The 25,182-nt window shown below is 40.2% G+C and overlaps 1 protein-coding gene and 1 long non-coding RNA gene across 4 annotated transcripts in view; one reads left to right on the top strand and one right to left on the bottom strand.

The window, feature by feature from the left end:
* The window catches only part of LOC125167894 (uncharacterized), a 60,820-nt gene that overhangs the window by 18,639 nt on the left and 16,999 nt on the right, over window positions 1-25,182 (top strand). Inside the window, exons 2-3 of one of the 2 annotated variants that reach the window (XR_007152982.1) lie at window positions 21,759-21,941; window positions 22,400-22,490. This is a non-coding gene — a long non-coding RNA (uncharacterized LOC125167894). Of the gene's footprint in view, window positions 1-18,522; window positions 21,942-22,399; window positions 22,491-25,182 lie in introns of both variants that reach the window. The other variant, XR_007152981.1, reaches the window with a different exon arrangement.
* FBN1 (fibrillin 1) overlaps window positions 16,954-25,182 on the bottom strand; it is a 234,540-nt gene continuing 226,311 nt past the window's right edge. For both annotated transcript variants that reach the window (XM_047862765.1, XM_047862766.1), the window contains 3 exons: window positions 22,162-22,393; window positions 19,478-19,652; window positions 16,954-18,265 (listed from right to left, as the gene is read on the bottom strand). In XM_047862765.1, coding sequence (XP_047718721.1) covers window positions 17,876-18,265; window positions 19,478-19,652; window positions 22,162-22,393 — 797 coding nt within the window. In that variant the 3' untranslated portion in view covers window positions 16,954-17,875. The remainder of the gene's footprint in view (window positions 18,266-19,477; window positions 19,653-22,161; window positions 22,394-25,182) is intronic.

Genomic DNA, 25,182 nt, shown 5'->3' with positions numbered 1-25,182 from the left:
TGTGTTAGTTTTGCCAGTAGATTGTAAATCCCTCGAGTTCAATGTTGTATACCCTGTCTATATTCACCATAAAGCCTAGCACAGTGCAAAGCACATAGCAAATCTCAATAAATATTTTATAAGAGGCAAAACCATCTTGGGTTAAAACATAAGCGAAACTAATTTCTTGTGCTACATCCTTGATGATCTCCTCCATAGGCCGCCCATTACCCTCCCCATCACACATCTCTTTCATTCTCTTCTGTGTATGACCCTCCTCCACAGGTCCAGTTTCCTCGGCTTCCCATGGATCCACCCTTTAAAGTGTATTTTTGTGTATACTTGTTGCTTAGTATGTGAGTAAATGGGTGTATCTGTTTGGATGAAAGTGCTTTTGTGGTTTGTGACCAATGGAGTGGAGGCCAGACGAGGAAGGGAGGGTGCCAATTATTAAGCTCTTTGGAAACAGCGAAGAAACCACGCTGGAGGTGACCTTGTTTCATATTTTTATAAACGAGCAATAGACATGAGTTGCATGATGAAATCTCTAAGTTGGAAGATGTTGCTAAGCACTTCTGCCTGGCATAAAATATCAAGTTGATGAGGGTCAACCATCTCATCATATTGGTATGTTGAGACTTTGGGAATTGTGTCAATGTGTTTTTAAAAGGAGGACAAGAGCAATGAAGGAATGATGGATTATCTGAAGTCAATTTGAGCCAACACAGTTTAGCATATCTGAAAAAAATAAATCAGACTCTATCCTCACTTTTAAAAAGGCAGTTGAAGCTCTTTTTAAATGACAGTGTTTGACATGCTTTTCACATATGAATATTTTCCTAACTTCTTCTGACAGAGGCTCCCCAAGAAAAGTAAAGTAAGTTACACCAGTGTATTTTGACAATAGCTGATAGAGAATAATGTCCAGTCAGTAGGAGGCGAACTTTTTTCATGTGTCTCATTCAAGAAAAAATTTAAAATGTAAGGTCTTCATTTTAAAAAGGGGCACATAAACACACATGTGTGCATACACACACACACCATTAGGAAATGTAACATCTAAAACTATAGCAAAACAATTTAAAAATTATTTCCCTGATATAGGAATTTCATTTAGGGAGAGCTAAAATTTTTAGACACAAATTCCACATTCAAATATCTTCTTGGAAGACATTCTGTGTGAGATGAGAATTGGTACTGTTGAGTGGAGGCAGGCTGGGAGGCATAGCTATGGACTTGAATGTGAAGCGTGGATCAGTCACACACCAGGAACGGTAAACCGCTGAGGCAGTGCACCAGGATGTCACTACAGCAAGCATGGTCTGAAGGCTGCACCAAAGGGCTGGGAGTAGACCAGCTGAGTGAGGCACTCTTCTTGCATGCACCAAGAGCACTCATTAACCGAGATAAATAATGTTGAAACAGTTCAAATTGCGAACAATAAACTGTGAGCCATTCACCTGCTTTTGTAAGTGAGGTTGTATTGGAGAAGTATGGGTGTTACGTGAGCATTTGTTAGCAATCCAGAATCTCAGGCCCCATCCCAGACCTCCAAACTCATAATGTGCATTTTAACAAGATCTGCCATTGATGAATGTGTCCATTCTAGCCTGAGAAGCACTGCTGCTCTAGGAAAATTTAGGGGTGGTCAGACTGACACCTGACTGCTCCAGGCAGACTAATTTGGTGTCTTCAGGGAGACATTGTTTAAATATTATTTAACATTTAGTTAGCAGAGATTGGAAAAAGTTGATTGCTTTTCTTTATTTTTTAATTTAATTTTTTAATTTTTTAAAATTTACATCCAAATTACTTAGCATATAGTGCAACAATTATTTCAGGAGTAGATTCCTTAGTGCCCCTTACCCATTTAGCCCATCCCCCTCCCACAACCCCTCTGGCAACCCTCAGTTCGTTCTCCATATTTATGACAGAACATTTTATATCATTTTTGTTTCCCTTCCCTTATGTTCATCCCTTATATGAGTGAAGTCATATGATTTTTGTCTTTCTATGACTGACTAATTTCACTTAGCATAATACCCTCCAGTTCCATCTACGTAGTTGCAAATGGCAAGATTTCATTCTTTTTGATTGCCGAGTAATACTCCATTGTATAAATATACCACATCTTCTTTATCCATCCATCCATCAATGGACATTTGGGCTCTTTCCATACTTTGGCTATTGTGGATAGTGCTGCTATAAACATGGGGGTGCACGTGTCCCTTTGAAACAGCACACCTGTATCCCATGGATAAATGCCTAGTAGTGCAATGGCTGGGTCGTAGGGTAGTTCTATTTTTAGTTTTTTGAGGAATCTCCATACCATTTTCCAAAGTGGCTTCATCAGCTTGCATTCCCACCAACAATGCAAAAGAGATCCTCTTTCTCCACATCCTCGCCAACATCTGTTGTTGCCTGAGTTGTTAATGCTAGCCATTCTGACAGGTGTGAGGTGTTATCTCATTGTGGTTTTGATTTGTATTTCCCTGATGAGGAGTGATGTTGAGCATTTTTTCATGTGTCGGCTGGCCATCTGGATATCTTCCTTGAAGAAGTGTCTATTCATGTCTTTTGGCCATTTCTTCACTGGATTATTTGTGTTTTAGGTGTTGAGTTTGACAAGTCCTTTATAGATTTTGGATATTAACCTTTTATCTGATATGTCATTTGTGAATATCTTCTCCCATTCTGTCAGTTGCCTTTTAGTTTTGCTGATTGTTTCCCTCACTGTGCAGAAGCTGTGCAATAGTTCATTTTTGCTTTTGTTTCCCTTGCCTCTGGAGATGTGTTGAGTAAGAAGTTGCTGTGGACAAGATCAAAGAGGTTTTTGCCTTCTTTCTCTTTGAGGATTTTTTTTTTCAACATATGAAATTTATTGTCAAATTGGTTTCCATACAACACCCAGTGCTCATCCCAAAAGGTGCCCTCCTCAATACCCATCACCCACCCTCCCCTCCCTCCCACCCCCCATCAACCCTCAGTTTGTTCTCAGTTTTTAAGAGTCTCTTATGCTTTGGCTCTCTCCCACTCTAACCTCTTTTCTCTTCGAGGATTTTGATGGCTTCCTGTCTTACATTGAGGTCTTTTCATCCATTTTGAGTTTATTTTTGTGTATGGTGTGAGAAAGTGGTCCAGGTTCATTCTTCTGCATGTCACTGTCCAGTTTTCCCAGCACCACTTGCTGAAGAGACTGTCTTTATTCCATTGGATATTCTTTCCTGCTTTGTCAAAGATTAGTTGGCCATATGTTTGGGTCTATTTCTGGGTTCTCTATTCTGTTCCATTGATCTGAGTGTCTGTTCTTGTGCCAGTACATACTGTATTGATGATTACAGCTTTGTAGGATAGCTTGAAGTCTGGGATTGTGATGCTTCCAGCTTTGGTTTTCTTTTTCAAGATTGCTGTGGCTATTTGGGGTCTTTTCTGGTTCCATACAAATTTTAGGATTCTTTGTTCTAGCTCTGTGAATAATGCTGGTGTTATTGTGATAGGGATTGCATTGAATATGTAGATTGCTTTGGGTAGTATCAACATTTTAACAATATTTGTTATTCCTACCCCGGAGCATGGAATATTTTTCCATTTTGTGTGTGTGTGTCTTCTTCAAGTTCTTTCATAAGCTTTCTATAGTTTTCAGCGTATAGATTTTTTACTTCTTTGGTTAGATTTATTCCTAGGTATTTTATGGTTTTAGTGCAATTGTAAATGGGATCTATTCCTTGATTTCCCTTTCTGTTGCTTCATTATTGGTGTATAGGAATGCAACCAATATCTGTACATTGATTTTATATCCTGCAACTTTGCTGAACTCATGGATCAGTTCTAGCAGTTTTTTGGTGGAATATTTTGGATTTTCCACATAGAGTATCATGTCATCTGTGAAGAGTGAAAGTTTGACCTCCTCCTGGCTGATTTGGATGCCTTATATTTCTTTGTGTTGTCTGATTGCTGAGGCTAAGACTTCCAGTACTATGTTGGATAACAGTGGTGAGAGAGGACATCCCTGTGTTGTTGCTGACCTTAGGGGGAAAGCTCTCAGTTTTTCCCCGTTGAGGATGTTATTACTGTTGGGTCTTTCATATAGGGCTTTTAAGATCTTGAGGTATGATCCTTCTACACCTACTTTCTGGAGGATTTTTATCAAGAAAGGATGTTGTATTTTGTTAAATGCTTTCTCTGAATCTATTGAGAGGATCATGTGGTTCTAGTCCTTTCTTTTATTGATGTGATGAATCATATTGATTGTTTTGTGGATATTGAACCAGCCCTGCATCCCAGGTATAAATCCCACTTGGTCGTGGTGAATAATTTCTTTAGTGTATTATTGGATCCAGTTGGCTAATATCCTGCTGAGGATTTTTGCATCTATGTTCATCAGGGAAATTGGTCTGTAGTTCTCTTTTTTAGTGGGGTGTTTGGTTTTGGAATCAAGGTAATACTGGCTTCATAGAAAGAGTTTTGAAGTTTTTCTTCCATTTCTATTTTTTGGAACAGCTTCAAGAGAATAGGTGTTAACTCTTCCTTAAATGTTTGGTAGAATTCCCCTGGAAAGCCATCTGGCTCTGGACTCTTGTTTTTTTGGAGATTTTGATTACTAATTCAATTTCCTTACTGGTTATGGGTCTGTTCAAATTTTCTATTTCTTCCTGTTTCAGTTTCGGTAGTTTATATGTTTCTAGGAATTTGTCCATTTTTTCCAGATTGCCCATTTTATTGGCGTATAATTGCTCATGATATTCTCTTATTATTGCTTGTATGTCTGCTGTGTTGGTTGTGATCTTTCCTCTTTCATTCTTGATTTTATTTATTTGAGTCTTTTTCTTTTTGATCAAACTGGCTAGTGGTTTATCAATTTTGTTAATTCTTTCAAAGAACCAGCTTCTAGTTTCATTGATCTGTTCTACTGTGTTTTTGGTTTCGATAACATTAATTTCTGCTCTAATCTTTACTTTTTCCCTTCTTCTGCTGGTTTTAGGTTTTATTTGCTGTTCTTTTTCCAGCTCCTTAAGGTGTAAGGTTAGGCTGTGTATCTGAGATCTTTCTTCCTTCTTTATGAAGGCCTGGATTGCTATATACTTTCCTCTTATGACCGCCTTTGCTGCATCCCAGAGATTTTGGTTGTGGTGTTATCATTTTCATTGAGTTCCATATACTTTTTAATTTCCTCTTTAACTTCTCGGTTAGCCCATTCATTCTTTAGTAGGATGTTCTTCAGTCTCCAGGTATATGTTACCTTTCTAAGTTTTTTCTTGTGGTGATTTCAAGATTCATAGAGTTGTGGTCTGAAAATATTCATGGTATGATCTCAATCTTTTTGTGTTTGTTGAAGGCTGATTTGTGTCCCAGTATGTGGTCTATTCTGGAGAATGTTCCATGTGCACTGGAGAAGAATGTATATTCTGCTGCTTTAGGATGAAATTTTCTGAATATATCTGTTAGGTCCATCTGGTCCAGTGTGTCATTCAAAGCCATTGGTTACTTGTTGATTTTTTGATTAGATGATCTGTCCATTGTTGTGAGTGGGGTTTTGAAGTCTCCTACTATGATGGTATTACTATCAATGAGTTTCTTTATGCTTGTGATTAATTGATTTATGTATTTAGTTGCTTCCACATTTGGCACATAAATGTTTACAATTGTTAGGTCTTCCTGGTGGATAGACCCCTTGATTATGATATAATGCCCTTCTGCATCTCTTGATACAGTCTCTATTTTAAAGTCTAGATTGTCTGATATAAGTATGGCTACTCTGGCTTTCTTTTGTTGACCATTAGAATGATAAATGGTTCTCCATCCCCTTATTTTCAATATAAAGGTATCTTTAGGTCTAATGTGGGTCTCTTGTAAACAGCATATAGATGAATCTTGTTTTCTTATCCATTCTGTTACCCTATGTCTTTTGATTGGAGCGTTGAGTCCATTGACATTTAGAGTGAGTACTGAAAGATACGAATTTATTGCCATTATGATGCTTGTAGAGTTGGAGTTTCTGGTGGTGTTCTCTGGTCCTTTCTAATCTTTGTTGCTTTTGATATATATTCATCTTTTCTCCCCTCAGAGAGTCCCCCTTAAAATTTCTTGCAGGGCTGGTTTACTGGTCACAAACTCCTTTAATTTTTGTTTGGGAAACTTTTTATCTCTCCTTCTATTTTGAATGACAGCCTTGCTGGATAAAGAATTCCTGGCTGCATATTTTTCTGATTCAGCACATTGACTATATCCTGCCACTCCTTTCTGGCCTGCCAAGTTTCTGTGGATAGGTCTGCTGAAAACCTGATCTGTCTTCCCTTGTAGGTTAGGGGCTTTTCCTTGTTGCTTTCATGATTTTCTCCTTGCCTGAATATTTTGTGAATTTGATTATGATATACCTTGTTGATGGTCGGTTTTTGTTCAATCTAATGGGAGTCCTCTGTGCTTCCTGGATTTTGATGTCTCTATCTTTCCCCAGGTTAGAAAGTTTTCCACTATGATTTGCTAACATAACCCTTCTACCCCTATTTCTCTCTTTTCCTCCTCTGGGAACCCTATGATTCTGGTATTGTTCCTTTTTAATGAGTCACTGATTTCTCTACTTCTTAAATCATGATCTTTTGCCTTAATCTCCCTCTTTTTTTCTGCTTTGTTGGTCTCTGTAAGTTTGTTCTCTATATCGCTGATTCTCTGTTCTGCCTTGTCCATCCTTGCCATCACTGCATCCATCCGTGATTGCAGCTCAGTTATAGCACTTTTAATTTCATTCTGACCATTTTTTAACTTCTTTTATCTCTGCAGAAAAGGATTCTAATCTATTTTCGACTCCAGCTAGTAGTCTTATTATTGTGATTCTAAATTCTGGTTCAGATATCTTGCTTGTATCTGTGTTGGTTAAAATCCCTGGCTGTCATTTCTTCGTGCTCTTTCTTTTTGGATGAATTCCTTCGTTTTGTCATTTTGAAGGGAGAAAAGGAATTAATGAGGTAGAAAAATTAAAATTAAAAAAAATTAAAATTAAAAAATTAAAAACACACATACACAAAAATTTAATAAGTGATGCTAGATCCTAGGTGTGTTTTGGTCTGGGTGTTTAAAGTGGTTTGACAGATTAGAGAAAAAAAAGGGGGGGGGAGGAAAGAAAAAGAAATCATTTGAGAATTTAAAAAAAAATGAGTACACTGAAGTAGACTAAAATGAGATGATGGGAGTAAAATAGAATTTGAAAAAATGTACACAAAATTAAAGAATATAGTAGAAAAAAATTAAAAATATTTTTAATAAAAATTAAAAATAAAAATGAATTTTTTGTTTTTCTGTATTCAAGAAAGAGAAAAGAAACGAAAAGAGAAAAAAAAGAAAAAAAGGAAATAATTTGAAAATTTGAAAAAGTGAATACACTGTAATAGACTAAAATAAAATGATGGAAATAAAATAGAATTTGAAATAATTTACATAAAACAAAGAATATAGTAAAAAAATTAATGGAAAATATTTTTAATAGAAATGGAAAGTAAAAATGAAGTTCTTCTCTTTCTGCATTCAAGAAAAAAAAGAAATGAAAAAGAGAAAAAGGAAAAGAAACAAAAAGAAATTGCTTGAAAATTTGAAAAGGTGAATACACTGAAGTAGACTAAACTAAAATGATGGAAGTAAAATGGGATTTGAAAAAATTTACACAAAAGTAAAAAATATAGTAATAAAAATTAAAGAATATTTTAATAAAAATTTTAAATGAAAATGAATTATTTCTTTCTGTATTCAAGAAAAAGAAAGTAAGTGTAAAAGAGAAAAAAAAAAGAAAGAAAATTGAATGGATGGATCTGCTAACAGTTTGAAGTAGGACTGAAATTATTTCGTTTTCCCCTAGAAGTCAGACTGTGTAGCACTTTATAGTCCATAAACTAAGCAGGCAGTGAGATTTGTGTTCTGGAAGAGAGAAGTTGGCCCAATTGGGTGGGGCTCAGTGTAATGGCTCCGTTATCCACTAGATGGCGCTGCTAGCTTACTGGGGTGGATTGTTACAGAGCTCCTAGGTGCGTCTGCGCATGCGCGGTGAAAATGGCGCCACCCAGCTACCCAGTCTGTTTTCCCGGATCAGCAATCGCGCGCCTGTCCTCTGTATTCAGCTCTTGTCGGTTCCCAGCTTTTTCACTCTCTGTGACCAGGCCCCAGGCAGTACCTCTCTCCCGAGTTTTGTCTTAGATGTGGCTGTTTTCCCCTGTCCCTTACTTCTGAAGGACTGCGGCTTTGACCCGTTCCGGCCCTCTGCAGGAGGGTCTCACTGAGCAATAGCCAAATGTCGGCTGCACCCAGGAACACTTGCTGGACCCTGCTGCTGCTGGTGCTCCAAGACTGTGGCCATCTGCCAGCCTGCCCCAGAAAAAGTTTGCGGGATAGTGTAGCAGCAGCTTTTCAGGGATTGTGGAAAATCACAACACACATCTGGCACCAGGCTTCACCCATAATGACCTTGTCCCAACACCAGCGAATGTGGCTGTTTTCTGGGATCTGCTGGGACCCAGTGGGTTCAACAGTCTCTACCAAATGTCCTCCCAGCAGTGGAACAGCTTTTCCCCGTGTGGCCCGAGAACCTCCCGGACCCCACTCTGCTCCTGGAGATTCGCCCTTCCCACCAGAGCACTGCCAGGTATTGATCTGAGGAGCTGCAGACTGCGCTCCCTTTGTTTACAGTCTTAATGGAATTTAAACCGTCTCCTTTCTCCCTTTTTAATTCAGTTCTTAGGGCTGTTTTCAATTTTCCACTTTCTCTCCAGCTGCTTTTGGGGAGGGGTGCTTTTCCCATATTCTGCCCCCACCCCAGTCTCCATCCTCTCTCTGCTCACATAAGCACCTTCCTTCCTGCTCCTTCTTGCTCTCCAAGTCCACCTCTCCGTGCCACATACCTGCTAAATTCTGTGGTTCAGGTTGTGCAGATTGTTGTGTTAATCCTCCAATCAGTTTTCTAGGTGTGCAGGATGGTTTAGTGTTGGTCTGGCTGTATTTTATGGATGCGAGACACACAAAAAACTTCCATGCTGTTCCGCCATCTTGGCTCCTCCCTGATTGCTTTTCTTAATTGAAATGGATTTCTTTCTTCATATTCAACATAGGGAATTTATTACACGCATTGAATGTATCATAATATTTAAACTTATTTGAAATGATTCCTTATTTCACATTTTTCTCATTATCTGAGAAATTGGATCTTCCCTTGCACATGAAGTGCATGGCAATAAAGTTCAGCATTCTTATTTGAAATATATTTTGAAGTTACTTTTTCTGACTCTTGTATTGGCAACAGCATTCTACTTTTCTGTAATTCTCATTTTGTCTTTGGTTTTTCTTTTGTGGTTTTCTGAACCAAAAGTTTGTGGGAAGCATAGTAAAGGTTTACATTTAAAGTTTATTTATTTATTTTAATTTATTTTTGAGAGAGAGAGCGTGCAAGTGAACGCATGAGTAGGGGAGGGTCAGAGAGAGAGAGGGAGATGCAGAATCTGAATCAGGCTCTAGGCTCTGAGCTGTCAGTACAGAGCCTGATGTGGGGCTCAAACCCACGAACTGTGAGATCATGACTGGAGCTGAAGTCGGATGCTCAACCTACTGAGCCACCCAGGCGACCCAGTAAAGGTTTAAATTTAGGTGACAGAATGCATCACCCATTCCTGGCAAATAGCCCCATGCCTTCATTTCAGCATTTCAAGGTTGAGTGACGTGAGCCTGGAGGCAGTACGTGGTTTCGTTGGTGACCTGACCCTGTACCCCACCATATAACGTGCACACTCTTAGCAAAAGCTGATCACTTCTTGAAAAGTCAGTTTCTATTTTCACTCCATAGAACTGTCTCCTTCAAAAGAACTAATTAACATTTTCCTGTTATATAATGTGAAGAGCAGTATGAGGACACTTGAGTTCACTGGGCCATATTTCTGATTTAAATATTTTTAGATTTCCTCGACATTTTGTTTTGAAGAGACTTCACATTGGAGATGTGGACTCTCTGGGAAATACCCAGTATGGAGGCAAGAGCTGCAATCTTGTCTCAAGGCTAGTGTGAGTGACAATCAAATAGCTGGTTAATGAGTCTAAGCAACTACCTTGCGACATACACACTGCATTGCTGCTTGATTGTTCCCTACTTATGCTGCACCCCAAACTCCACTGAAAAGATACAGTTTGCAAAGTCGGAAAATGCCATGGTTAATGTTCTTACGTGATAATACAACGTCCTATAGACTAGCAGTGTCAGTAGTGGATGGGATGCATATCAGAATTACCTGGTAGATTTCCCCAAGTTCAAAATTTTCCCAAGTCTGAATTTTACAATGGCCTCAAACATTTAGAACAGTGGTTCTCTACCTCAGTTGCCAGTTGGAATCACCTGGAGAGCTTCTAAAACTGATACTATCTGACCCCAACTCCAGAGATTCTGAATTGATGGATCTGGAGTGTAGCCTGGACAGTGAGATTTTTTTTGAAAAGCTCCCTGAGTCATTCTAATAATGTTGCAACTGAGGTTGACAGCCATTGATGTGTGTGTGTGTGTGTGTGTGTGTGTATACATAAAGAATTACCATAATAGGGACACCTGGGTGGCTCAGTTGGTTAAGTGTCCAACTTTAGCTCAGGTCATGATCTCATGGTTCATGAGTTCCAGCCCCACACCAGGCTCTATGCTGATAACTCAGAGCCTGGAGCCTGCTTCAGATTCTGTGTCTCCCTCTGTCTCTGCCCCTCCCCTGCTCATGCTCTGTGTCTCTCTCTCTCTCAAAAATAAACATTAAAAAAAGTAATTAAAAAATTATCATAATATAAATTCATATATCTATTAATTACCCTGACTAATAATGTAATATAATATATAATTATACATAACATAAATATTATAATTATACACATATGAATGTATATTTATGTATGCATATTTATATTAGTCAGGGTAATTAGTGGTTGCTGCTATAACAAATAATCCCAAAATATCAGTGGCTTTAGTGAAGTCAAGTTTATTTCTTGGGAGTATGGATATGTACTTTCTTGCATATGTATTTTTTTGCTAGACTTGGAGATGGCATATATCACTTCTCCCAACATCCCAATGGTTAGACTCCATCACATAGCACAAAACTTAACTACAGAGGAAATTAGGAGACAGTCTTTTTGTGGGCCCAGGAGGAACAAATGGTTGGTGAGCATCTAGTCAGTTTCTGCTACATAGAAATACTGTGAAAATGTGTGTAACTTCCTTACCTGACACAGTGTCTATAATGCCCTTATCTATCTATCTATCTATCTATCTATCTATCTTTCTGTCTGTCTGTCTCTATCCATCTATCTCTCTATAATTATTTATTTAATGGGCTTAGAGTTTTTGTCAACATTTAAAATTAAGTTTATAAATGATATTGTCTTATATTTGTAGAATCAGTCAGACCATAACTGACCTTTCAGTTACATTTTCCATAAGAATTGTCTAGAAGGGAATGAGTGGAGAGACCTCAGGCTATCTAAATCTGCTTTAACCCAAACAACTCTGCCTGCTTTTCAGTGTTAGGTTTCAGGGTAAGTTTCATTTAAACTTCGGAATCTAACTCTAACCATAAACCCCCTACTGAAAATCACCACTTTTCAGCATTACGTTGGGGGAGATATGCTAGAATGGTGCTTCTAATTTTGGTGATTCATAAAGATCCAGAACTGGGGCCTTGCAGATGTCAAAGGTGAATTTACTAGTGAACTTTTTACCTTGCCTCCTGCCTCCTAGGACTGTGGGGGGTGAGGACCCCTCCACCTGCAACTTCCTTCAGGCACCTGCAAAGTCTAACCATGTCCTCACCATAGATACAATGGGGAGAGAGCTGCCCTGTTGTCCCTTATTTCAAAGTTTCAGTAGACTAGGAACCCTGTGCCCTTCATCCTTTGTCTATAGTGCTTCATGCAAGAGGCAAGTGTTCAAAAAATATTTGTTGAGAAAAGCAGAGAAAAAGAAGGAGTGGAAGAGGAGGAGAGAGAGGAAATAGGTTGCTCTTTTGCATGGGTTTTTCCTATTTTCACCTGTATTTTTACTTCCTCCAATCTCAGTCATTGATCCATTCAACACATATTTAGGCATCGATCTGGGAAACGGAGCTATGAGGACAAAACAGAATCTTTGCTGTCAGAGGTCTCCCATGACATGGGGGAGGCAGCAATGGGTTACAGGGTCATGATGAGTATTCATGAGGGTGGAGGGAGGTGAGGCAGAGGGGAAGAAGGAGGGCTGTGCCAGGTGTTGCTCACCTTTCTTGTCCTCATTTGGTTGCTGGAAAAGCAGAGGGGAGCCTGGATCTTGAACCACAAATATAATTTGTAGTTTTGCAGTTTTGCAGATTGATATTGTGATTTCATATATTGTATTTGATTTATTCTTCATCTGGCAAGTGAGTCGTGCTATGTTGTCAGAAGGTCTGGGGATTGTAGTCTCAGTTCCACCTCTGTAAGGTGAGAGGCTTTTGGTAAGATACTTGAACTTGTGCACAAGGATAATTACCCAGCATTGAGGCAAGGTTCAGAAGGGCATTGCTCACAAGTGCTTTTTTTTAATTATTATATTTTTAATGTTTATTTATTTTTGAGAGAGAGCAAACATGAGCTGGGGAAGGACACAGAGACAGGGAAACAGAGGATCCAAAGTGGGCTCTGCCCCGAATAGCACTGAGCCCCATTCGGGGCTTAAACTCTCAGACTGAACTGTGAGGTCATGACCTGTGCCGAAGTCAGATGCTCAACCAACTGAGCCACCCAGGTGCCCTCACAAGTACTTAAACTAGGGGTGTTAGATATATAGATATAGATAAGGATATGGATATGGATATGGATATAGATAGATATAGATGATGAAAATGGGCCTTAGAGACATCAAGGCGTTGCCCTGGCTAAATGATGTAGAAAGGGAACTAAGATTTGAACACAGCTTTCTGACCTCAGATTTCCTGTAGTGTCAAAACTCTGGACCAGGCACTCCTTAGGACCTTGGGTCTGAACTGAGCTATCAGTGAACTTTCTTCATAAACCAAAGAAAAGTCAGAACTCTGAACCAAGAATCGTAGACCCTGGGAGAAAAACTTGAGACTGAGAGCTCAGGCTGCAAGAATAGTGCCCCTGTCTTCCCTGTGGCTTCCCAGTGGGAGTGAGGCTGGACAGGCAGGATGGGGAGCTGGTTCTGGGGCAGACAGAGTCGGGGGCGCAGTGCTTACCATGAATGATCCACAAGAGAGTCTGCTATAGTCAATCTACAAATGTGTAGCAAGCAGGCCTCATCCTGCCTGAAACACAAAATCACTGTAGTTGAATCACGAGACTGGCCTAGAAAGGTGTGGAGAAGACATTGAAGGTGGATAATTTTGGTGCGACCAAAGACAAGGAAGGCTAAACAGCACATCATACTGATTTCATGTTGTGACAAAAATATCCAGCCTTCTATGCTTTGGAATTCTGATATATCAAGTTCCCATTAATCTTTCCTGAGAGCTCTGGCCTTCTACCTAGCAGAGCCCCAGGGGACACCCAAAGCAGAGGTCACCATGCAGAGAGAAACACAGAACCACGACCTCTGTCAATGGCTGGTGGGATCGATGGGATATGTGATTATCCCAGGATGTTTCCTTCTTTTTTTTTTTAAAGTTTATTTATCCATTTTGAGGAGGGGGGAGGGGCAGAGAGAGAATCCCAAGTAGGCTCCACACTGTCAGTGCAGAGCCCCACGCAGGGATAGAACTCATGAACCATGACATTGTGACCTGAGCTGAACTCAAGAGTCAGAGGCTTAACCAACTGCATCCCCCAGGTCTCCCCTCACCACCAGGATGTTTTCAGTGTTTCCACTTCCAGAAGAAAAAGTGAATCACTTAGGCTTCATTTAATTTCCCCCTAGAGAGAATTTTGTGTTAAAAAGGAAACAGAACTCTTCTGATTTCTGCAATTCCCAGCACAGCTGCAAGGAACACCTCAGGTGGGCTATGGAAGGTTCTCAGCAACTGTTTAATGGAGCTGTGGCTTTCTCCTAAGCCCTTCGACCTGTATACTGCTTCACTTCCACCCGAGCTAAAGGTTCTAGAAATAGTGAGCATGATGCCTTCTAAATGACACTACAACCAACCCTCAAGGGGAAAAAGGGAGCATAGAGAGGGTAATGATGCTTTTATTTATGAAATGGGAAGAGTCACGGGGATTAAAAGTAACAATGGATATTCCTTTATGTGGAAGAAAATAAGAGTGGACAGAGAGCAGAGAGTGGAGTTAGCAGGAAATCAGACCCACTTACCTGCTATGACTTCATTCATTAAAAAATGATGCACCTTCCACCATCAAATAGTAAAAAATGAGGCTAACATCAGTTTGTAGAGGTCATAATTCAGGCTTGGCTCAAGGATGCAAAACAGCCCATGTCCTAAAAAGAGGTTTATGATTGTGTGTGCCAGAAAAACCATTTTGGATTCATTAGCAGTTAGCTGAAATAACAGATTTTGTGACATTGCCAGGTCCTGTCAGATGTATGTCGAATGTCAAATATACAAGACCCTCATGTTTATACAGACATTTGTGAGAATGTCAGAACCTTTCATTGAGACTCAGTCCTATAAGTGAGCCCAGTCATAGATACACATGGAAATTTGCAAAATCAAATTCACAGCCTTTTTGTTTCTCTCTAACCCTAAACTTACAGTACTGAGAATCAATTCCTAACAATACATAATGTTAGAAGTCAGGCTCACATTGGGGTTTCAAAAGTTGGTTTGCTGCTGTTTTTTTTTTTTTGTTTTTTTGTTTTTTTTTTTAACAATGTGTTACTTAAAATCGGCAAGGGGGAAATAGCTTTGCCTTCAGCTCTGTATGTGAAAACTAATTCTTCTCACATCAATAATCTTCTAGCATTTAAAAACAAGGCCCTTGGGGTGCCTGGGTGGCTCAGTTGGGTAAGCATCTGACTTTGGTTCATGTCATGATCTTGTGGTTCATGAGTTTGAGCCCTGCATTGGGCACTGTGCTGACAGTGCAGAGCCTGCTTGGGATTTTCTCTTCCCCTCCCTGACTCATGCTTTCTCTCTCTCTCAAAATAAAAAAAAACAAGGTCCTCAGACCATGCAATAATGACATTTCCAATATATCTCTAAGAACTACAGTTAAAAGAAGAATAAAGTACATTCTGTGGACAAAACTGTGATCTAAACATCTCTAACAGTTTACACATATATAACATTTAAGTATACTAATATAGTATCAACCTAATTGTCCTTTATTTTGGCTCATCTAATTTACAAACATGATCTCTGAAGTTTAACAGTATTTGTAATGGCAATGTCCAAAGCAATTTTGGCTGAGTAAAGTGCTATTTGTTGAACAAAAATGTAGTTGTTTGTGCAAGTTTAAACATTTCACAAGGCCAGCTGAGTTCATTTCAACCCTACTTACAAAATAGTTATTGGCAAATGAAATGGGCTGGGGGGTAGAGACAAGACGTTTTCAAGCTTCTGAGAGATTTACAAAACCAAGTTTGTCAACCACTGAAAGTAAAATTGAAAGGTCACAGACAATTAAAAGGTACAGGTTTCAATCTCAGGATTAAAAAGGTTCCAACAAGAGGAATATTTACAATGGAACAATGAGGAAAATGTTTTGTTACAGACAGAAACATGGAAAATATGCTGTTGAAAATTGTTGGCTCTGAAATAAATACAATCCAGACTGAGACTATTAAAAATATCAAAGTGATCTACCATGTGCCAACTCTATATTCTTCTGTTGTTTGTTATAAAGAAAATCCATTATTGAATATAATGCAGTTCTGGTTAAATTATCAGAGACATTTTCTGTATGCAAACTGTAGCTTACTGCATGCTGTATATTCTTCTCTCACAATTTTAGTACACTTCCATCATAGACCCACAGGCATAGAATTAGAAGGAAATTTGGAGTAATATTTTAACTTCCTAACCAAGGTACAAATTGCTTCCAAAATAGTCATTTGATTCATTTCTATTTAGCACCTATTACAAGCAAGGTTTTTTTGGATGGCAAAATAAGAGATACAAAAAATATTCCAAGATGTTCATGGCCTGTTAGGTAGAAGAAAGTATCCTTGTCCCCTGGCCACCATTATGCCTCTGAAGAGTGACAGCTCACTACATTGCAAGGAAATCCATCCCTCAGTGGGCAGCTCAATAATTAGGAAGGTGCATGTTACACCTAACTTCATGGTAACTAACCTTAATTTTGTCTTCTGAAATAAGATGGAACATACCTAATCCATCTTCTTTAGTGTAGCATTTTGAAGATTTTGAGAGGAATTTCCTATGTCTTGTTAAGGGTTCTGTCTCCTTCATGTAGCAATTTTACTTCACCTTTAAATTTACCACCCTTTACTGTCCTTGGGGATTTTAAGAATTATTTCATATCAATTCAGTGAGCTTAACTGTTAAATATCCAATATCGCACTTAAAATAAAACAGCATCTTCAAATTATGACAGTCAAGAAACAAGAGCGATATAGCATTCAATTGGAATCAATTTGGGATTATCCTTTTGTAATTAGACTAGCGATGACTAACAACAGATGTTTGGGGGGGAAGGATGAAGCATCTAAGGCTTGCCAACACTATTTGAGGGGAGAGGGCATGATAAATCTTTTATAATGAAACACATGTGCTCTAAGACAATGACTGAACTTGATATCCTAAAATACTTAAATCTAGTGGTTTAAAAGTCACAAGATTAATTAGGTCATGTTTTAGAAATGATGCTACAGTCTAAATTTCTCATTGGCGAGAAAGAACTCTGCTGTCTTTAATGAATAAAAACAAGGGACTAACTCAAATATGTTAATTTTTCTGCTAGTGGTTATACATTTGGCACCTTTTGAAGCTGTCACTACCACACCCAGGATAATTTAAATTCAGGAAACTTTAGCCTCTGAAAAGCCCCCTCAAATCCCGCGTCCATGCAAGAACACAAAGCCAAGGGTACACTAAAAAAAGAGAGACTGTTTTATTGTGACATTTATGACATGGACCCCTTGTTGACAGGAATGACCGAGGGTAATCTTGGCATATTGCACAGGTGTGATGAAGGATGCACTGGTGATCCTCTGGCTGCTGAGGCTGCTGCTTGGTCCTCCCAGACCTCCATGCACGCATGGGCCAGTCACAGAAATTTCCTTACCACTTGGTGTATACAATTAACAAGTCTTTGGTCTTAATAAGCACCATTACAAACCCTCACATTAAGGGCATTATTATTCTAGTTTATAAATGTTTCAATGATAAAAAATAGCACGATTACAGTATACACACACTTAATTTACATGTAATGTATTATGCTCATAACTGAGATAAGCTACTGAACTAACTTTGGTTGATTGAAATTAATGAAGTATTTGAACTGAATATTTTTAATTTGGTTTCTAAGTTGTGTAAATATTACAGTGCATTTATAGATCTAGTTTGAGAATTTACTAGCACCAAATAGATATTATAATTGGCCAACCTAGTACTTGTATTTGGAGAAGCAAAGTTTAAAAATTTGGAAAAATACAGAGCAGTCCATCGATTGAAAGCACATTCCTGTACATCGGCTAGAAGGATGACACGTCAGCAGGAATGGCAGACCCCCAATAAAATACGTGTCCCAGTTTTCAAGAGTCAACACATATGACAAGGTAGCTCAGCTACACACATGAGAAGCCTGAGAAAGTGGTTGTTTTGAACTAGGGTAGTCACCTGTACCTCACTTTTTGTAATATAAGAATAGTGCTTATTTATAGAAATTTATTTGGTGAAAGATTGTACCTATGATATGAAGATTCTGATTGGGGGAAAAATTCAGTTCTACCTATCTATCGTTGGTTGTTTTTCTTTTTTTAATTATTTGGTCTCTGTATGGTGAATTAATGAAGCAAAATCTGAATTTTCATCTTCAGATTATCACCCAGTTCACCACTGAGGTAGTCTTTGTCATATTTATCTTCTAGCTGATTAAGTTCTTTCTTTTTATAAAGTGGAGTACTACTGATTTGTAATGAATAGGTTCCAGCCACTGGCTTCTTCTTGGTGAAGTGGAGGTAGCTGATCCCTTCCTTTTGGTTGATTTTGAAGAAGCCATTTTCGTTTCCAGATTCGATCAAGTATTTGTTGTGATTCGTCAGAGTCGTCAGGGCCGGAAGGAGTTCCAGGATTCGGACCTTGTTGCTGATGTGGGAAATATTGAAAGCAAACATGGCCGTCTTCTCAACATCCCAACTTGCGAGACTCACGTTGGTTTCTATCTCAGGCTGGTCCTGGAAAGACACATGGCATTGTGTTAAATTAATTGAAAATATGCCACTTATTTCTCATATTAAGGAAAAAGTGACTCGAATCTCCCACTAATACAGCCTTTTCATGTTGTATATACCATGTCGAAAATGCGTATTTTCATAAAACACTTTGTTTAAATCACAAATGTGTTAAACTGGCACATATTTATAATAATAAAAAACATTAAACTGTCAAGAGGAAAGTCAAGTTGAAATGACTTGGTGGTCTTCTAATGCAGGTGTCCCAAAGTGTACTCCCTGGACCAGCAGCATCAGCATCACCGGGGAATCTGAGAAACGCAAATTCTCGGTGCCACCTGAGACCTACTGAATCAGAAACCCTGGGGGTGTCTCCCCGAACTCCATGTTAACAAGGCTTCCAGATGATTCAGACACATGCTCCAGGTTGGAAACCACTGTTTCAATAGACTATTTTCTTTCTGTAGACTTATCTCCTTTCCCAAACCACAGCGGATGAGTTGGAGCACCAATGCTAAGAAAGAACCAGCCTATTTCCATTTTGTTCACTGATGCAAAATCATCTCCTCTGAAGGACACGCCTAGGAACCTACTTCCTGACTCTGATGATCTGCTAATATTCAATGCTTTTCACCTGGCTTCTTGCTTGCCTCTCTGGGACCACATGTGTTGGATTCTCCGGGCCTGGAGCCAGAGGTCTGGGTGAATATCTGTGCATTTCTGAGTTGACTGAAAGGCTGCAGCAGCCGTAGGCGAAGAAAACCAGGCTGCTTGAGCTCCATGTTGTTTTTGTCTAGAATCCAAGTTCCCTCACACTCCACATGGCTCTTTTCAGTAGAGGAGCCTCTAGCTTTCCGAACTTGGCGTCCCCGTGGAGAGAGCACTATGTCACTTCACGATTCTGCCCACTTGCTGTCCTGGATCTCAGACCTTGCTTTTCAGCAGACTTTGGGTGGGTGTTTGACTTTCTTTTTGGCGAGACAGAGGAAATGAGCAAGTATGTGAAAACCTTCGAATGGCCACTCCCTAAAAGCAGCGAGAAACTCCAGAGAGTCCCACAGACTCTTGTAAAATGCAGCCTAGAGCTCAGGGAATGTCTGGATTTTCTCCCCAGGGAGCTTTTTCACACTTTGGAACATCCTTGGAGGAAACCACAGGCATCTGGAAGGCCCTTCTGCAACAGGAGACATGAGGAGAAACTACCTTCTGACCTACCTCAATGTTGGAGGCATCTGTTCCGTTTGCACTTCTCCGCTTCCTGCCCCGTTTGGGGTAGCCATTGATCTTACACTCATAACAAGCCTCCGGGGAGAGAGAATTGTCATCCATTTCACCGCTGGCAGGTGGCTCTGGGCCTCCTCGGCCCATGCCGATTCCAGAAACACAGTGCCTGTGGAAGAAGGGAAGCACAGCCCTTTTTCATTAGAACTGGGAGATGAGGGAGGTGGTGTAAGAGTTCTGGTGAAGTGTGGACCCCACCTGGTGACACTGAGACATTGGTTATTCGTCCATTAGGTGACTGGCTGGTTCTGAGAGCCACACTGAAGTCCTCTGTGTTTAGGCTCTGAGTCCCAGTTCCTGGAGTGGATTCCTTTCTACTATCTCTCAAGGTCCTGTTTTGCATTTTATTTGCCCCTACATTTCTGCCCCCCCCCCCCCCCCCCACTGTACCAGGTGTTTTGCTGTCCTTATGCTGCTGGGGAGGGGACATGGAGTAGAAAGAGGAAGAGTGGGGGATGAGGGAGATCATGTGACTTGGGAGGGTAAAGAAAAATGTCTTCTATTTATGAAACAGAAAGTGAGAAAGGTATGAGATGTCTGTGTTCAGTTCCTTGTCCTCTTCCTGTTTCAATGACCCCGTCACCACCACCACCACCACCACCACACTCACCAGCCCTCATCACTTCAGCTTCTGAGCACTTTCTATTGTTTGACCACTCATTTTGGCTGAAGCTACTGAAGGTATAAAGAAAGTTCTAGGTAGAACTGAAGTTGACTTAGAAATAAACTGTAAAGATGTGCAATGTATAAAATGCATGTATCAGAGCTTGCCCAACTATGGGAAATTGTTTCAAGTCATTCAAAACCACTAGGGCCATTGGCTCTGACTCATGTGAGGCTGGATAAACAAACCCATGCCCAAGAGAGAACTAGTTCAGCTGTTTTTCTTTGCCTTTCAGTTATCAAAGCCAAGTTACGAAGGGAGGCTTGCATGTTTCACAAGTACCTTGTTTTGTTATTCTGCTTACTATTTCATAGGCCTCTTGGAATGTATTTACCAGGCTCCTTTTTCAAAATGTGTTGAAATATCTGAATGATCCTAGGAGTCTTTATTTTGGGGCAGGGTCCACTCTAGTGATTCATGGAGAAGCACAAACTATTAGAAGTGGGTAGATTTCCACTAATGGGTCATAATGAAGACCAAATATTTATCACTTTTTCTGTATTAATTGGCCTATTTTTATAACCCATTTTTCTTGATGCTCTTGAGATTCAAAATATAATGCCGATAAGCAGACTACTTTTTGTGTTTTGCAGCAATGTATGGGTTCATACTAGTTTTTGCAATCCTGCCAGAGCCCAGTACTTTTCCTTTTTTCTTCCTTTATCTTGCTGCATGAAATGTGCAGAAACAAAATGGATGAAATGATGACTGCTCATCGTGTGTGTGTGTGTGTGTGTGTGTGTGTGTGTGTGTCTATTCACATAATGATTAAGTTATTAGAAGAAAAATCCCAAATTTGCAGGCTTTGGTTCTTTTCTCAGAACTCCTTTCCAGTATTTTCATATCCCTGGAACACCACTTACAAGAAGTGTGACTACAAAGTCCCACTGGCCAGAAGCCAGTTTGGAGTGTCACAATTTTTGCTGGGAAAATGGTTCTGGCATTCAACTTATAAAGAATGAGACTACTGAGAGCCAGACACAAACATCTGGGAATTTGTGTCCTATTGCTGGCATTCTGTGTGCTTCCCATGAAACATTCTTTCACCTTCAAGTCTACACAGACCCAAAATGAATCGCTTGATGTTTGTGTGTCAAGAAATCAAAGGCCAGTACATTACACTAATTTGATATATATATATATGTGTGTATTATGGAATATGTGATTTTGTGGGATGTGTATGTGTGGCTGTACATGTGTGTATGTATATTTCACGTCTATGTGTTCCTAATGAAAATGTTAAAATTTGAGTTCCTTAACAGCATAGACAACACTACATGGACATCCAATTCTAGATTAATTCAGCAGGAAAAAAGGCCTACACTGTGAAAACTTACCACTAAACTTTTAAATTACTGGGTAAAAAAAAACAAGTCTTTTCTTCCCCAACAGTCACACATACAATGTGGTAAAGTATTCTACCAGGAGGATACAATAATTATTTTAGCTCTCGTATTTTATGCTCTTTTGGTAATTCTTTATGTAAACTTAAGTCTGAGATGTAAAATGTATTTTAAAGCCAGGTATCTTTGTGATTTCTCCTAACGGTAGCTAGAGGAGAAGGCATTTTAAGTCAAGAGAGAATCCTGCTTGCCTCAGGAGAAGGGGAGATCAGCAATATGCAGTGTGAGTCCAGTTCTGTCATGGGTCAGCCCCTGCATTTCCAGAGAAATGAATCACTTCCCAACAAGATGCGAAGATCAAGAGAATGAGAAAGAGACACCATATATCAAGGTATTTACAATTGGTTTCAGAGTCTATGAATTTCTAGAAATTTTGATGTCTCCTTTCAAATAATATAGCCTAAAACCTTTGCAGAGCTAACCAGAATTAACTCCAGGATTATGAAAAGTATGGTTCTTCTCGACTAGGATGGGTCACTGTGAGTTAAATATACTTAATGATATTAGGAACAAGAGAGCCTCCGGCCACGGCCCGGAAAAGCAGCGCTTACCCTTGGCCTATCCGGAAGTAACCAGGTGGGCAGCCACACAGGTAGCCACCCTCAGTGTTGGAGCAGCCGTAACTGCAGGGGGCCTGCGAAGAGCCACATTCATTGATGTCTTGGCACCCTCCGCTGAACTGTTCGTACTGGAAGCCGGCGGGGCACATGCACTTGTAGCTGCCCAGAGTGTTGTGACAGGAGGCTCCTCCACAAATGTGTGCACTGAGGCACTCGTTCTCATCTGCAGGGAAAACCAGAAGACACTGTGTGTGTGACACCGGCCAGACGTCTCTACTGGGGACTGCTGGCCAACTGGCTCTCAGCCAGCACTCAGGAAGGTACGGCGGGCCGAGGTGGTTGGGGTGGGGAGAGGGGGATGCGGACGTGGACGTGGCCTCTCGCCATGCAGTAGGCAAATGTGGTCGCTGAGGTCAAATGTGCCACGTGGAGCGCATTAGGGGATGGCATTCCGAGGGCCGACAGATTCCAGTTCTCAGCTGAAGCCAACCTTAGTGCGTTCCGCACCACACGAGCCTCCTGTGAAGAATGCGGGGCTGGTTCAAGGTTCAGGGTGGGAGGGAAGGAGTCCTGCAGTTCTCCATGAACGGGACCACAGTCTCCGAAGCAGAGACCAGCCATCTTCCTGGAGGCTGCTTTTCCAGTCCTCCGTTTTCAGGATGTGCAGGGCTGGCAAGGGCTGACATCCTGCAGGAAGTGTCTGCCCTGCTTGTACTTCCTTTTCAAAAATCTGCAAAAGCCCCCAGGTGCTTGTCCTGGGGATGAATAGTGCCTTCTGGTATGTCTGCTCCCATCTCTGAACGGGCCCCCCCCCTTATCCAAACCAGCCTCCTGCCCAGAGTGTCTGGGCCGTGTCTAAAGCAAAGTATGGCTGGAAGAGATTCAGTGCAGACTTCACGAGCAATAATTGGAAAAAACCCACAATAGAGACAGATGCTGCAGGACTGGCTACCCACGGGGACCTGCCAAGTCTGATGGTAAAAAGCAGGAAAAAGAAATCTGACTTGAAAAATCAACTTGAGGGGAAAAACCTTGAGTATCTCTCTATTTCTAATTTATACTTTTTTGAAATCTCAAATAGATTTTTGTAGGCCTGCCTTCATAAGGGCAGGTTGCAAGCTTGCTGGTAAGACATTTCTTAATTGCTGTGGCCCATTTTCTGGCATATGTTCATTTGAACGCAGGGAGATTGGCCTGCACCTCACTCAGCAAATACTTCCAATGAAAGGGAGGAGGGGAAACGTAGCTGACATTTATTAGATGCCTATTGCATGACAGAATATGAGGTGCCTCACGTTCATTTACTTAACCTTCCTGAAAATTATGGGCAGAAGGTATTATCCCTGTTTTACCGATAAAGAAAGTGAGGCTCACAAAGCCCATCTGAGGTCTCCTGACAGCAGCAGCAGGACCGAGATGTACACCCAGGTCTGTCTGACCACAGCAGTCACGTGCTTTCCTTTAGACCACAATATCTCTCAAGAGACTAATCGCCATTTAAACTGGTACTTCCTTTGCCCCTTAATTGGTTTTACCTTATTTGCTAAGGTAGATTCCTTTATAAAGAACAAAATTGTTTCCAAGAAAAATCTGTTTTTAAGTTAGAGAAACAGGTGCATAAAAATGGTGGGCGCAGGGTGATTGCATATGTATAATATTTATATTATTCCTTATATATCCCTTCCTTCCTCCTCTCCCTTCTCTCCTTCTTTCCTGTGTGGAAGGAATAGATATACAATAAGAAAGCCATTTGTTGAGCTGCCTGCTATGGCTCAGTGCCTAGCTACAGGTCTGTTTGGGAACCTTTATGTCCAAGGACTCTCAAGTATCCACTTAAGATCATTTAGGCTCCAAGGTTCCTAGAACAGAAATAAATGTGCCATTGTCTTTGTTCTTTTCCCCTTAGTTTAAATCAGAGATGAAGTGTGTGACAGATACCAGTGGAGACTATGGGCACCAAGGAATGAATGAGGAAATTAGGGGGTTTACAAAGAATATCCCTGGGCTGGATGTCTTCTCCTTGTCCCTCATGTCTATCTCCAGACCCTGGAGGCTGAGCTGCATGGAGCATCAACAGGCTCCTCTCCTTTGTCCTGTGCTTTTGGTTGGGCTCGGCCATCCATTTCCTGCTGGGACTCTGATAAAATCTCTAAGGCCCATGTCTGTATATGTATGACAAGACCCATCAAAATAAAACTTAGATTTATTCTGTATTGTTCCAAAGGACAGAAACAGGACCAATGGTTAGAAGTAGAGGGAGGAATAGTTCATTTTCTATGAAAACAAAAACATTTCTAAGAATTAAAGTTTTCTATACCTAAATTGGGCTATCTTGGGAGAAAGTGAATGCCCTTCAAGATGGTATTTGAGTCAAACTAGGACAACCAAGGGAGTTTGGGGAAGGATTTGTGTTTTGGGAATGAGGCCAGACTAGATAATCTGTAAGGGTCTTTCTAGCCTTGAGGATCTGTGTTAGTATAAATATCTATCCCAGCCAAGAACTCTCTTCCTCCTCTTTCACATTTTTTTCTATTTTACTATACCTTTTTTTATTCCTTGAATGTCTAATAAAGTTTAAATTAAACTGCTTATCTGCATTAGAGAACTGGGATGGAGCAGAGCAGGAATGAAGATACGAAATTGGCAAATGTTCAGTGTTTATTGCTTGAAAATAGTCTGTTTGTGTACTCACCCTTTTCATCAATATACAAACACGATTTGTTTAACATGCTTTGCACTCGTCTGACCATTTCCATCCTGTGCACCCTGGAGCAAAAGGCTCCAGGAGCAATTTTTCTGTACTCCAAAATCTTTGTTTTACTATCAGTTAATATTTAAAATTGGTGAGAGTTTTATCCTTTTTTAGAAAAAGAGACATTTTAATTTTATCGAAACAGCATTAGATTCTCCAAACACCCTCCTTGAAAGCAGACTGAAACCTACCCACTCTGTCCTGTAAAATCAAATTTTTGAGCATTAGGCTTGTATAGTGTTTGTTAGCTGTGGTGAGTA

The sequence above is a fragment of the Prionailurus viverrinus genome, chromosome B3, assembly GCF_022837055.1.
Source record: "Prionailurus viverrinus isolate Anna chromosome B3, UM_Priviv_1.0, whole genome shotgun sequence".
In the NCBI taxonomy this organism is placed as follows: domain Eukaryota; kingdom Metazoa; phylum Chordata; class Mammalia; order Carnivora; family Felidae; genus Prionailurus; species Prionailurus viverrinus.
The sequence above is the reverse complement of the archived record's forward strand: the minus strand, read 5'-3'. Positions and strand labels throughout refer to the sequence as shown.